This window comes from Agelaius tricolor, unplaced genomic scaffold (genome assembly GCF_023055355.1).
Source record: "Agelaius tricolor isolate 1412-34295 unplaced genomic scaffold, bAgeTri1.0.p SCAF_1, whole genome shotgun sequence".
NCBI lineage: Eukaryota > Metazoa > Chordata > Aves > Passeriformes > Icteridae > Agelaius > Agelaius tricolor.
In genome coordinates, this window is record NW_027269261.1 from 70,937,503 (window position 1) to 70,953,091 (window position 15,589).

Genomic DNA, 15,589 nt, shown 5'->3' on the forward strand with positions numbered 1-15,589 from the left:
AATCATGTCCATTTACCATCAACTACTGTACACATCTGCCAAGTAATGTTGTTTGGGTTTTTTTAAGGAAAAGAGTGAAAATGTAAATTAAAAGGAATACTCTGTTATATAGAGCCTCAACATCTATTAGCAATGGAGTTTGTGTCTTATGGCATAAATTGCAGCACAAATTCTTCTAGTTACTCAATAAGGCTGCATAACACATCAGGAGGAGAGTGTTGCTCAGGCCAGGAAGCTGATGTGTGATACTGTGGGGGAAAATTCACCCTGCTCAGATGTTTCTGGAGGGAGAGTACTCATGATGAGGAAAGTGGCCTTTGCAACAGCTCAGAAAAATACCATGGGGCAATGGAAGGCACTTCTCTAATCTAGGGGCTCCCTGCCTGCCAGGTGTCAACACCCAGTGGGAATCTCTAAAGTGCAGGTTGCCAGCAGGGTTCTGTGAAGGCTGGGATCTCACAGAGGTTTCCAAAGGCTCTGCCAGTAGTGATACTGGGGCTGCGTGACAGGAGGGCTGGTCTTGTAGGGAGAATGGTGAGAAAAAGGAGGAGGAAGCCCTGTGGCCATGTTTTGTGAAGACAAAAAAAAGGCAAATAGGAAAGACACAGATATGAAGAAACTGGAGGAGGAAGTCAGTGACACAGGCATAGAAATGTCAGTGACAAACCTGAGCCTAAATGTAAGGGGGAAATGGCAAAAAATACCTGTGTGCTGCAAAACCTGGAGCTAGACCTGCCTCATGCCTGTGTGTTAGACAAGCATAGGGGAGTGCAAGTCTCCAAAATAGGTCTTGAAGTGCAAAATTTGGTTTATTGCCAGGAATCTGAAAAGCAAGGTATTTAGCTCCTACATAGCGTGAAAATTGCAATGGAGAGGACAGGAACCATCATAGCAATGGTTTGCAGTTGTCTGTGATGTTGGCACATTTGAACCTGAGTCAGGTCCAAGTGACTCACACATAACAGAGAACTGTCCATGAAAAACCTTGGGTGTGCTCATCAGTCATCAAGCCTGTATCCTTGTGGGATACTGGGCCTGATGGATGTCTGCAGCTGAGGATGCTTCTGATTAATTTTGGTAATTGCAGCCAGAATGCTTTGCTTTATTACCTTCACTCCTTCCTACTGGCTGCCAGGCATTTTGAACCTAACAAACTGCCTGTCCTGTTGTCTTCCCCTGTCTCCTTCCTTTCAATCCTCTGGTCTTGGTGTATTTGAGGAGCACCATGAGTCCAATTGTACCTGGGCTAAGTGGCCCAGGATTTTACAGAAAATAATATTGTGAGCTGACACAGATGACTCATTATCAAGCCATGGTTTCCCTCTTCTGACTCTACTGACTTTGAATGGTGGTGTTTCCCTTCACTGCTTATTCATTCTCAGCAAGGACCTCTCCTGGGGACAGCTGTCTGTACAGAAAGCTGATAATGGAGTTACACTTTGTGACAAAAAAAAAAGGGAATTTTGGCTAAAAAAATTTTTTTTTTCAAGGGTTGAATTTAAAAAGTTTCTGTTTTGCTGATGTTTGTTTTGTGTCTGGTCTTCCTGAGCAGAGACAGTTCTACCTGAGGACTACCTGGCCGATGCTCCAAGCAGGAAGCAGTACAGCGCGGATCCTGCCGACGCTGCCCTGGGCTCCACGGGCTCCATGTACACCGTGCGCCAGAGTCCTGCAGACGGACACCCTGCTGGAGGCTCCTCTTCCTCCTGCAGCCATCGTCCTGCCCACATGGCTTCAGGGGGGCCCTCAGCTACTGGGCTGAGGCATCACACCTCCAGCCCAACCAGGAATGGGCCCTATCTTGAAGGAAACCACCAAAGAAGTGGTAATGTACCACCTTCCATTTAGCAATGTGTGCTGCTATGCTGCTGCTGTGCTGCAGTCTTAACTCATTCCCAAATTCCCAAGAAAATTAGTAAGGTGGTTCTGTGATGGAATCCATCCAGACCACTCCTGCTTCCATTTAGAAGGGGAAATAATAACCTGTGTAAACACAAAATCAGTCTGTTCCCCAATAAGTAAAAAGGTGGAAGTTTTCTAATGCTGTTGTTATGTAAACATATGCATTACATATAATTGTGTGACAATCACACCTGTTATTATCAGCATTAAAGACATTAATATATAAGGCATTCCTCCCAAAAACTTATACTGCCTACAGGCAGGTTCCTGTTATTTGTGTGACACCAGCTGTGTACAAGAGGTGATGCAGAGCAAACCCAAATATTAGTGCCTACCTCAAAGCATTTACCCAGGGGTTTTGCTTCCTAGCTCTGTGCCCATCCTGCCCCTTTAATTATGTATCAAGCCAGATTTTGCTTGAAAAAGACTCCTCAACAAAACATATGTTTTTAAAAATCATTCAGCTTATTGCTTAAGGCTCTTTTATTCTTCAGGAAGCAAAGTCACAAGAAGTTTATCTGCAAATTCAAGAAATATGATGGAAACCACTGCATTTGATGATTCTTCTTCCCTTTCTTTGTATTTTTGTTCAGTTACCATTTGCTGGGGCAGTTGCTCTACTCATCCATTACAGTTCCTAGTGGCCATATTTTTTTTTCCTCTTGAAATTCCCCAAGTTCATCAGAAGGGTTAGCTATTGCTGAACTTCAGTTAACTTTGTTTGCATTTTCCAAATTCTCAGTCAACAGGTCTTTATCAGTAGTGATGCCAACAGTGTCTTCACCCCTTACTAATTATTCAAACTTCATGTATGCATTTTTCATTCTGATGACAGATATAACAAAGGGGTTGAATGTCTCAGCCATTTTAAAGTCATTAATTTTTTCCCTTCCTCATTTATTAATGGAATCTACTGCCACTCTAGTACTATTTTTTAAAAATCTTGATATATTTGCATTAGATTACTGGTTCCCCTAGCCCCTTTGTCTACCATTATCTCATTACACTGTCTTTTTGCCCTTGCATTTCCCTTGGAAGCTTCCATTGACTCTGCATATTCTTGCTTGGAAGCCATTCCAGAGCCTCTTTCTTGTATCCTTTGCTTAATCTTTACTTAATTCTTTCACATTCCTCACTCTCCAACATCTGTATTAATTCTTTTTCCTGAACTTTTTAACTTTTTAACTTTTTAAACTATTTAATATTTTAGGACATTATTCTTCCAAAATATGTATTACAAGTATTTCCCCCTGTATTTATTTGTTTATCTAAGTTTGCCATCTTAGATATTCAATACCCACCCAAAACTATCACTGACTTTGCTATTATTTATACACAATTGCTTCCCTGGTTTAGCCCTATGTTAGTCTTTTATAGAGACCACTGATAAGTGTTTGGTTCTCATAATTATCTCATTCTTTACTTACAGAGTCAACTTTACTCAAAGCAAAGTGGATAGTACAGAAATACTCTGCAAACAGCTTGTAAAAGTTTGTCACTGGAACTGGTGGGAACTGGTGTCCTTAGTTACAAAGAAAAGGAAATGAAAAGCCATTTTCTTTCAGATCTTGTTCAGTGCCTTTCAGAGTGGCATAATCAGGTGTTGAGAGAACAAGGGGCTCACTTTGCAGAGGATTCCTTTACCCCTCTCCCACCACTTCCTTAGAGCCTCATTGTCTCTTTGTAGCACAAATGAAGAGCCAGGGCAGGTCAGAGCCAAGGTCTGTCTAGCCACACATCTTGTCTCCAGCAGGAAACAGCAGCGTGCCCCAAGGAAAGGGACAAATGCAGAGATGGTGGTGCATCCCTCTCTGCCTTCAGGAATTTGTGGCTCAAAGACTTTCTCAGCCAGAGATGGTAGATTCATACATAGTAACCCTTCACAGATATTTTTTTCTGGATCACTTGGTGGCTTACTGAATACTTTGTGAATTTTCAGAATACACAGAACTTCTGTGCCTAAGAATGTGTTGTGTGGAGAAAACCCTTGGTATCAGGGGACAGAAATTATGTTCAAGGGACTGAAGCTTAAAATCAGAGCTTCTTAAGCTTATTCAGCTGCATTGCTTTCCCTTTTTGTTTTAGACTTTGAATGTCACTGTTTTCCAGTCTTGGCCAATGTTTGTGAAACCTCCACGTAGTGCCAAGCAGGAAGTTAAAATTCAGGAGACACCTCCATCTCTCTTTTCGTGACTTCCCACAAAATCTGCAGTCTTTACAAAATAGAAGGCTGAAATAGGGCTCATGTTTTTTTCCAGAACTAGATCAACAAAAAAGTCATCCAGTGGTCATGCAATAGGCTTTACAGGTTCCTGCATTTTTCTGGCTTAAAACCATTAAAAGCACTTTGAGGAGCAAAGAGGGAGAGATTGGTTTTGAACCAGGCATCCATGACATGAGTGCCTCTGAAGCAGTCACAAGTGACTTGAAACTGCTATTTATACTACCTGGAACAGAACTCATCCCAAAACAGCTTAGTAATTTTTATGTGACAATCATTTGACACTTGTATAGCCTAGCTCCTCTGAGGTCTCTAGGTCATTTGGCCAGCTCAACACTAAAGGCTTCCTAAAACAGAAATGCATGCAGTGACCATCATTAAAATGGTTTTGGATTAATTTATGTTGTTGGGGTTTTCCTAATTCTTAGGCATTTATTAGTCCTGATATCACCCATTATAGATTAGGGTCTACCATGGGTGATAGCGTAGAGGTAGGGTGTAGGGTTTGCCTACATACAAACCCATACAGGGTTTGCTGCCAAGGTCCCTAACAATCTGTGCATGTGTTTTTCTTCTTTCTAGGCATAATTTATATGTTGCTGAATCATAAGTAAGCAAAGATGAGTAAGTGGAGCATGTCAGTCTCTGTTCTTATCCTCTTCAGTTTGTATACTTATGAGGCAGAGACCGTCTCATTAAAAAGAGGAAGAATTTATCTCTGAAACCTCAAACCAATCCTGTTTATTTATGGATAGTTTTGAAAAATAGCTTGCCTTATTTATCATGGTGGGCAAATATCATGGAAAAAGCCATAATCATAAAACATATCTCAGTGCATAGCAGAACATGTCTTTTAAGTGGAATGGATGAGATTAAACCTCAAAGCTCTCATTAATGCGATCAGAAGCTTGATGCCTAATTCTCCTTGATTATGCAAAAAAATTCTGAAAAAAATATGTAAAAAAAATCTCATTTCAGAAAGCCAGTTGGGGCTGCAAAGAGATAAACATGCACTTTCCTGTCATCATTTGCCAAACTGAAGCTTTTAAATTGGGGAAGGAATGGTCAAGGACATCATAAACCTTTCCAAGCCTGCTTACATAACAGACAAAGCTTTTATCCCAAGTATGAAGAATTGCGTATTCAACCACAATATAATAACCTTAACCTCGCCCTGTAGCTTGTTATTTTTATGGAGATTTTATTATCCAGTATTAGCAGTTAATTATTATCACCTGAGGGTCTTTGTTAAAGGGGCAGTCCTGCTTATTAGTACACATATTTTCTGAAAACATCTGGGGACATGGTAGTTGAAATTTCTCTTTTTCCAGAATAATGCTGCAAGCAGCTCACTGGGGGCAGAGCCAGCACTGCCCCAAGGCAAAGGAGCTGCTGATGGCATTGTGAGCTTCAGCACTGTATTCAGCAAATACATCCTGCCTGCTAATTTTTGAGGACATTTCAGTCTGAAAGTTTCAGTGCTTCCAGCGAGCTGCCTTTTTATTTCACCTACAAAAGAGAGGCAAAGCAAGAAAAGCCCGGATAAATATTTAATATCCACGTCTCATGCAGGTGGATGCTGGCTGCTCCTGCGGCGGGCGAGGAGCACCTGCGGTGCTGCACCCCCGCACGGTGCTGCCAGCGGGAGCGGCTGCCACCCCGCTGGGACAGGGACTCTGTCCCCAGCTGCCACCCCGCTGGGACAGGGACTCTGCTGGGACGCCTTGCAAGGCGGAGGACATCAGGCAGGTGGTGCCCGACGTGTCCTGCCAGCGCCGGCCAGTGCAAACAGATGTGCTGAGCCTGATCTTCTTTGCAGAGCTCTCTGCTGATTGTGGCTTGTCAACACCCTGCCCTGCCCCAAATATCCTGTAGTTGTGTTCTCCCAGTCCCCTGCTTGTCTGTGCATCTCTTCTTCTCCTGCTTGGTGTGCCCTAGATTTTTAGAAAAGTATCTTAAAGCCTTCCTCCTTTCCTTGTTTGTAGTGGAGGGTGGTTTGTTTTTTAAAATAATTCCCATTCCTCTGCACCTTTGAGGGTCTGCTACTTCTGCTTAGTTTCAGTAGATCTGCTACTCCTTATTATCTGCTCCAGTGCAATCAGAGAGAACCTTTTAAAATTTCATTCCCACCCCCTTCCCCTGAGGCAAAGAAATCATTTAGGCCTGCAGCAATATTAAAGTTCATCTGTCACTCCCTTTCCACTCTTATCTATCAATGACTGTATTCCCTCTGGGCTCTGTTTGTTTGCCAAGAACATATTTAGGGAGTCTGTTATTTGTCTTTCCTTCTTTTACAGGTTTAACTCCATTTTAGCATTTTATTTCCTTGTCATGCCTCTGCAGCCATTTGGCTGTTGGCTCTGTCTCCATTCTCCTTCTCAGGAAGGTCCAGAGGTTAGAGATGAGTGGCAGAGAAAAGTATGGGGTGAAAACTCAGACTGAGCCAGGCCACCTCTTTCCCTCAGCTTCACTCAGCTTTTGCCACTGACCTGGTAGTTCCAGCTGTTTCTGTGTAGGCAATGGTCTTGACTGGGATGCCTGGAGATGTTCCCTTGCAAAGGAACCTCTTCACTGTCCTTCCCCAATAATGTTTGAGGCAGGAGGGGAAAGTGCTTCCCTCTGATTACCTAAATTTCCATATCTCATTCCATTAATTTGACAAATTTTTGCCACCTGTCAAAAACAGGAAATTGGATTTGACCTAGATTATGATCTCTAAAAATAATTATTGGTCGCAAGCACTCCCATCTCTTTGTAATCTGAGTATTCATTATCATCTTGATTAATTCTGATGACAGGATGGCATAGGATACCCAGGAGACATGAGACTTCCTCATTTATCTAATTCTTAGGTTAAGTGTGAATACCTTCAGATATGAAAAGAATGTATAGCACTTGCCCTGCCGCCATCAAACACTTTTGTGCTTCATATGATCTTTCACCAAAGTGATGCTATTGAAAGAAACCCCAGGCCTTTGTGTAGACATGAGATGATCTATTTTCTTTTGTAAATTGAGAAATTACACTCAGATGGGTAAACTACAAAATTAAAAAGCCAAATAAATTAATCAGCAAAATAAATGATAACATATATGGAAAACCAGATTGTTTCCAGACTCATCAGCTAAAACCTGACATTTTGCTGCAAACTGGGGGGATCTCAGTTTTATTAATAACATTTAAAGGTAGCTCCTTTCACACAAGTAAATTAACACACCTTAATTAATGAAAAAGCAGCAAAGAATCCAAAACTTGATACTAGGTAGGTACATAAAGTATTTTAAGAATTAATATTGACACATAATGCTTGTTTGTATATTATGATATTATACTATCCCTCAGGCATGGATTTGAAAGGGTTATCTTCACCTGCTAGGGTCTGGAAGAGTTCTAGCCATGCAGTCTCTTTAGAAAGGTCATTTATATATTTGTCTTTCAGAAATCACATTTATGCTATTGATTGCTAGATTGCAAAGGACTGAATAGATTCCCCCTGTCATTTCAACCTTTTCTTCTCATCCCCCTTCCTTTTATTACAGATGCTTCCAATACCTGTGAAGGCTCCCAGCTGCACTTGGGGCTCTCTGCTCCCCTTTGCCCTTTCCTGGGCAGGTTGCAGGCAGGAATCAGGGGGCTGCAGGTTGCCCTTTCTGTTCCTGGTGTAAATCCCAGGCTAAGTCCTCTGGGCTTTCCTTACATTTATACCAATTAAAGGGAAAAAATATTCTCCTCAGCAGTGGCACATTTCCCCTGACCACGTTGTGGCAGTAGCCGAGAAACTTCTGCAGTCTTTTGTTCACAGCCAAACCTTTCTCTCCTCTCTCTATTTTCTGACTAATTTGCAAAAGCCTGGTCTTTTTCCTGACCTTTGGTTTGAGGTGATGCAGTGCCCAATGCCTCCACACATCAGCTCTCATCCAAACCATTGACTGACCATGAAGGGGAGAAATACCCCTGTATCTCCAAGACAAATCTCAGTTCTCCCACTTGTCCCTGACAGAGTTCCTTATTGTTACTGATGATTCAGGGGTTAGCCAAGACTACCCTGTTCATTGTTTTGCACTCTCTGTCTTCATTGTTTCATGCCAAAGGCTCCAGATGGTGTCTGTACCGTTGTGTATTGCATTTATTCTGTGAGCAGAGCCCAGGGTCACCTGAGTCCATACAAACACCGGTCCTTGCTGTCTAATTAAAAGGACCTGCGGCTGTTCCTTGTCCTTTGTATCCAGAACAGTGACTTAGCAAATGAGAGTGCAATTATCATGATATTTACATCTCATCTCATTATGAAAACCATCGACCAGATTTGCACATTCATAGCACTGCTGCTTTCTGGAGTTCATTCTGAGTAACTGCAAATACATCTCGTTACATTATACTGTAAGATGAGCATGGTGGCAAGGGAAAAAGGACAAATATGCACATAAACCCATTATTGGGTGTATATGGGCAGAGTCTCAGCTAATACAAATCACCAGAGCTCTATTGAAGTCAATGGAATGACAATCTACACAAGTCCCAAACCCACATTTACTCACATGCATTAGGATTGTGTTTGGAGTCATGCATGGAGATTTTCACACGTCTCATCTGTCTTTGTAAGCTCAGTGTTTCTCTGGAGAGCTCATCCTTTCTCTCCTCAGCAGTTGGGATTGCCTCTTGGCTACTTGGGGCATTTCCAGGCTCTAGTTTAGGTGTCTGTGATCTCCCTCTACACACACTCTTCTGTTTGATTTCTGGTATTCTGCAGTGTGTACTTGCTTTCCATTTGCACTTCTCTCATTAAAAACCGGGCTTTGACAGAAAGAGATGAGCAGATGTGAGCAAGTAACATTTAATGCATCTGTGTGCTGCTGCCTGCTAATGCAAAGTTTGCTTGGTGTGGATATAAACAAATGGAAACAGCTTTCCTATAGCCTAGCATAATATAGTTCTTGTTGTAAAAAGCAGGATAAGAGGGGGTACAAATTATATTCAGGTGGAGATTGAGATTTATAATTCTGCAGAGACTAAGAATAAAAACATAAATGCACTTTCATTTCAATGTGCCTTTATTCACTTGATTTAAAGCTACAGCAAGCTGAAGTCACCTTAAATCATTGAGGGGTCATACCATTAAAAAGTCACATGTGCGATGTTCATCTTCACATGTTTTAGTAACTTCCCAAATTGGCATTCACTGGGGACCATCAGCTCTGTGAGAGTCTAAGATTAGGAAGATACGGACTGAAACCTTCGGCTAAGCTCTAAAAGAAGTATGAATATCTGAATGCAAATTAAAAACCCTGTTTGCTAAATCCCGATTTTATCCTCTAGCCTTCACATTCAATGGCAAACTCCTTTGTTTAGTGCTGAAGAACTTTTCTCTCCAGGTGTGAGTGTAGTGTCTTCTTGAGCCAAGATCCCTGCTGCTGCAGATCAGACAGCAGGGGCAGCTTGGTTTAAGAGCCTGGCAGCTAGCACATTTTTCCTTCTCCTGCAGGGACCCAAGGGTTTCATGTTTTTTAAACACTATTCACCAGCTGGGATCATGTCTTCCAATAAGCAATCAGATTGGAAACTCCTGCAAGTCCCCTTTTTCCCCTATGCCACCATCTCAGGCCAGTACTTGCACTCAGAGATCCAATGTCCAGGGCTGCAGTGAGGCTGCCAAAGCCCTGCACACTCACAATCCCAAACTGAGGAAAGCTCTGGGTGCCATTGTAATGCAGTGTTGTGGGCTTTTTGTACCGTAGCCTCAAGTCCTTCACCTGAACAACAAGATGCAGCTCGGCCATCAAGCAAGAATCCTTTGACCTGGACGGTGGAGGATGTGGTGTGGTTTGTGAAGGATGCAGACCCTCAGGCTTTAGGCCCTCATGTGGAGCTCTTCAGAAAACACGTATGTAGGAGGCTACCCTTACCACCCCTCGGTGATTTAAGTCACAAGAGACAGCCAGCACATGTCACACACAGCCCCTCAACTGCCTTGGGCTTCCTCAACCAGGTTGAATGCAGGGCCTGGCCAGGAGTTCAGCACCTCTGGAGAGTTTGGGCAGAAGAATTTCACTTATCCCTTGAGATGGTGGTTAAACACCAGGACGGGCTAGATCATTGTGGGTCCCTTCCAACTGAAACAGTTCTGTTCTATTCTATTCTATTCTATTCTATTCTATTCTATTCCATTCCATTCCATTCCACTCTATTTTGTGCTATATTATGCTACTGCATTCATTTATACTTCAATGGGGAAACCATAACAGTGTCTTTAGAAAATGCTCACTGTTTATTCCCAGCTACTCCAGCATAAACTGTTTCTATGCCAAGCCTTGGAGAAAGCACTGAGGATCTGGTGCTCATTTTTCATTGTCAGATTGGCACAAAAAAGCCTCGTTTCAATGACAACTTTTTTCTCAGGATATATATGATTCTTCTCTGAAGAGCATTTTTTATGTGTCTCTAGATATTTAGCAGGAGAAACCCAAACCAGCCAATATTTTAATCTTTTTCCCCTCAGTATTATGTAACTACATAACTAAATGTAACATACCTGCTGACTCTCTAGAGGATATGATAGTTGCTTTTGTGAGGCTAACCTCCAGTGATGGAAATTTTATTATTCTTAATTAGTAAAGGGGAAACTTGTCTGATCTGGAGTTTCTTTTTCTGCTGCTGTGTATGGACTTGACACCAATGTATCTATTAGCATTTTTTGCTTTCCCCATCTCTCCTTAATCAATTCAGTCTGGCTATGAAAAATGGAATCTACCCTAGAAGTGACTTGTTTGTGTTTGGCTGGGGGTCATAAGTTTTCATGTAAGTGCCTGGACCTAGGTCTAAATGAGAATTGCTCTCCAGCCCTTAGTGCTGACCAGCACCCCCAGTGCTGCAGAAACAACAAGAGGGCTTGATCATTCCTTGACCCCATGCCGGCAAAGACAAGTGGAGCTGTGGAGCTGCAGATGAGAGCTGAGGAATGAGAGCTGAGGGAGGTAAATGCACTTCCAGCTACACTCTGCCTTCAGAGTTTCCAGATACAGGAGAGGAGGTGGCTGAGGAGCAGCTGAAAATGAAGATGGTACCACAGGCCCTGGTGTCTGCTCACCCTAGGAAGGTATTGGGGCCATCTGCCATTCTGTAGACAGGTTTGTGGGATGAGAACAACAGCAGGCACGGCAGTGTAGGGCCAAATCTGCAGGTACAGGTTAGGTGCTGGCCTGCCTTTCCTGCCTTCTGCCTTATAAGCTGATAATGAAAGCATGGCCTATATTGGTCCTGTGGGCAACCAGGCAGATAAATAAGGCACCTTCAGATTTGAAGGACCTTGCAATAAAATGAGTTTCTGACAATATCAGAAGGGGCTGTGCGTCAAGAGAAAATCTTCATGCAAGAGAGTGAGAATTTACACCGTCTGAGGCATATAGGTATATCCCAAAGGGAAAACCCCCAACTTTTAAAGTTTTTATTGTAAATATGGAGAGTGCAAAAGCACTAATTTTGTCGAGTTCCCATTTGTAGCAAAGTGTGCTTTTATGCAGCAGCAGGGCCTGGGAACGCTCCAGGCAGTCATGGGCCAGCTGCACTGGAGAATGCCATGATACTGCAGCTGCTCTGTGACCAAAGAGATCAAGCTAAATTGCCACTAAAGACTGTCCCTGTCATCCTTTGTTGCACACCCAGCACCCATGGGCTCTACTTATCATTGGTTTCCTTGTAAAATATGCCATAGGTGTGAGAACCTGGGTATGATTGCCACACAACTCAATTCAATTACACTTTTGAGTTATATATATCCCTGCAATTTTTCAGCCTTCAAACCTCATCTGGATTAGCACAAAGACCCCAGGGGTGAGTGACAAGTGATTAGTCCATTAACCTCAGCCATATCTTCCTGTATGTTCAATCTTTCCATGGAGCAGGTGCATAATTTACTTAGAAGCACTTACTGTCATTGACAAGGCCCAGCTATCGCCTGAAATAGTTGCTTTGGCAATCAGCTCATGTGAGCTGGGAGAGAGAGGCTGCTGGGACCAGCAGGAAGAAAACAGCTGCAGAATGTATCCTGAACGTGGGCAGTGTGCTTCCCTACTGCTCTACCAGGCCATTTGGGTGTTGACCTCAGTCCACAGAGCCGGCTCTTCCAGCCTGAAGCCCACATCCTTCACTGCCCCAAAAGGTGCTGCAGGATGTCCTGGCTCTGTCTGCTCTTCCCACCAGGAACAGAAGCTTTGCTTCTTGCCAAGACACCTGAGGAGCTCTGTCACAGGTAGCTCCTAAGAGTGTCCGCCAAAGACTGAGAAATTTCCTGCACATTCCATCAGCTGTTCCCTGCTCTGTCAGCAGGTCTGTGTGCCAAGGACAGCCGAGCTCATCACTGATGGAGCTTTTGGTCTCACGGAAAGGAGCCGCTGCCCTGGCCAGGGACCTTGCAGCAGCACCGTGTGAGATCCCATGGAGACTCCATCCGCAGGAAAGACTTGGCAGAAAGATTGGGGGAAAGGAAATGGAGGAGGGGAAAGGTGGTGGCCTTGACAGCACTGAATGTTACCAGTTCCAGACCTCAAAATCTGCTGGGGCTAATGTACATGTGGGAGCCGCGTTATCAAAGTCTTCTTTCTTAAAATTATTTTTAAAAGGGCTGACACAGTAGTACTGTAAAGAACTCAAGCCAAGAATCTGCACAGGGAAATGGCTAATATGAGCTATTTAATTGGATATGAATGCTCCCTCTGGCATACTATTGTCATGGAGTTTAATCTTGACCCCTACACAGTAATAATAATGGAAATAATAAAATGCTGAACTCAACATTTAGAAGCAGCTGCCTCCACACCTGACCCTTGACAGTGTTTTTACCCTATGGCACCACAGTTAAAGGAGTTCTTATTTTATTTCTTATGCAAATTGTAATTCTATGTAACACTTATTCTCACTTTACATTAGCTTCCTTAAAATAATGGCAAGGAGAGCGGGGAGGTGGAGAGAGTTTCTATTATGGATAGAGTGGGGGTTGCAAAATGAGGAGCATTAATTGATTGAGTTAATCAGAAAGTGACCTTAACTGTTCATCAGATAAATCACCTAGTGAATGGAATAATAATGATCAGGGCAAATTAGGATCCATAGCATTGCTTAATAAGTAGGCAATGGATCACAGTGGAAAGATCTGGCCATCAAAACCATAGAACACAGTGTAGACAGTGTTGGTGTGTGTGTATCTGTGTATGTGTTTGCACACACACATAGCACTTGTGATGTTTTAGCTCTGACACTTCAAGTATGTAAATGTGCTGGAAGCTGTGGGAATAGGTAGTATTTTTTGGCAGATCCACTGATAGACTCAGGAAAAAACAGGCAGGCTTTGGGTCCAAGGAAGAACAGTACAGCTGAAAGCATCTGTGGTCTACAGCCCATAGTAAAGGAGAGTCTGTTTCACTGTGGGTTCAGGCTTCTTTTGCAGTAGTACTTTGTAATTTCAAAAGGTTTTCAAGCCAAAAGTTCTGGGATAAACAGCTGAGCTTGGTGGCAATTTACTCCATTTGCATGAGGGTTAAATTAAAATCTAGCAAATTTAATAATAAATGCAATTAAATAAGCAAGTTATTACTGTCTTGAATCTGAGAAAAAACCATATATATATATATATGCACATGCACGTATACCATATACTTGCATCACTGAGTATAAGTATACTGGGGATATGTGAAACCCACAAATAGCTGGGGACAAAGCTGAAACTGAGATCCAGAGGTCTTCTCTTAGCAGTTTAATATGGCTACATCCTTTGCTGTCTCCATCATTCATACCTTTCTCTCAAGGCTGACTGGCTTTTCTCAGAATTGTACTTAGAGCAACACTGATTTTTAAAAAATTCTACTTTTAATTGCAAAATAAATTGAAAACCTAAACTAATCTTATAGTTCCTTGAAGAATAAAAAGTAGTATTTAATTAAACCTTCCTTTATGGCTTTCTCCTATCACATCTCAGATTTCAATTTTTTTAATGAAATTTCAAAATGCATGACATTTCAGGTAGCTCTACCCTAAATGACACGCTGTTTCTAATTCACCTTATTTAATGTGTCAGGACAGCACTTAAAGGGGGGTTAACACATCTTGATTCTCTTCCTCTCTTTTGATACCAGGAAATTGATGGCAATGCTTTGCTACTGCTGAAAAGTGACATGATCATGAAATACCTGGGGCTGAAATTGGGACCAGCACTGAAACTGTGTTACCACATTGATAAGCTCAAGCAAGCCAAGTTCTAATAATTTCTTGAACAACAGAATCTGAGCTAAATCTAGATGGAAGACTAAAGGTAACGTTGCCTTACAGAAATGCATTCATTTGCAGATTGCTTTTCCTTCTTTTTTATCAAAGACTTAGTCTTTTTTAACATTTGTGCATTGTCACCTTTTTTTAATCCAGTGGGATCTTTTTGGGCTGCTTTGTGTTAATAATTTGCCAAAAAGTATATAATTACAATAATTATTTTGTATCATTAATATTATTATGATTATAGTAAGTCCTATTTTTGTAACCAGAAGTGGGAAATCAAAACCAAACACAGCTACAGCATATGCATAGGACTGCTAGAAGGCAAACCAAGAGTCCCTCACTTGCCGCCTCTGAAGAGTAATCGCTGACCTGCATTGCCTGGGCACAAGCTCCACTCTCCATGCTCCACCCTAAAAAGGGCTGGAAAAGTGCAGCCTTTGGTCACCTGTCGTCTGATGGAAAGTGCCCCGTGTCTTGCACTATCCGGAAAACTTGAATTATTCACTTAAACAACTGAAAAACAAACAAACAAGATCAAGGAAAAGGAGGGGAGAAAAAATAATAAGAAGAAATAATTTTGAAAAAGAGGGAGGGGAAGGCTTTTCCCCCAGCTGAAGAACTTTATCCCGCTAGAGGGAGCAGCCCTAGCAGACTTGTGGCTGAGCTCTGTGCTGCGGTGCTCTGCAGCTTTGACCGTCATGACTCCTATCGAGCCCGTCCGTAAATACTGCCCAGGAATCGCGGGCTCCCAGCAGGATGCTCCCGCCGCCGTTCACAGATAATTCATCCTAGAGGAGCCCGAACGCAGGGAGAGTTTGTGGCAGGATGTTTCCCGTCACGCCGAAGGGGGGTGGGAGGGAGGATGGATGGATGGATGGATGGATGGATGGATGGATGGATGGATGGATGGATGGATGGATGGACGGACGGCTCCCACGGTGTCTGGCGCGCACAGCTGTCAGCTCCGCTCCCTGAGCCGCCTGTCTGCCGCACACTCCGTGCCACTCCAGGAGAAATCTGAATTCCTGCGCTTGGTTTTGTTTGCATCTTTAAAAAATGAGGAAGCCGGGTGGGATTGTTCCTCCTGTGCACTTTGCAAAGGGCCAGGATAAATGCTATAGGGTTGGTTCCTGACTGCGCTGTGGCTTTCAGTACACAGACAAATGTGTTGGACTTTCTGTCTCAAGTGAGTTAAAAATTCACTTC

The 15,589-nt window shown here is 42.8% G+C and overlaps 1 protein-coding gene across 1 annotated transcript in view; it reads left to right on the plus strand.

Moving 5' to 3' along the window:
- The window catches only part of SCML4 (Scm polycomb group protein like 4), a 43,141-nt gene extending 27,965 nt beyond the window's left edge, over positions 1-15,176 (plus strand). Inside the window, exons 5-7 of the mRNA XM_071429920.1 lie at positions 1,553-1,825; positions 9,859-10,004; positions 14,248-15,176. Of these exons, the coding sequence (XP_071286021.1) occupies positions 1,553-1,825; positions 9,859-10,004; positions 14,248-14,373 (545 nt within the window). The 3' untranslated portion in view covers positions 14,374-15,176. The remainder of the gene's footprint in view (positions 1-1,552; positions 1,826-9,858; positions 10,005-14,247) is intronic.
- The last annotated feature ends 413 nt before the right edge of the window (positions 15,177-15,589 follow it).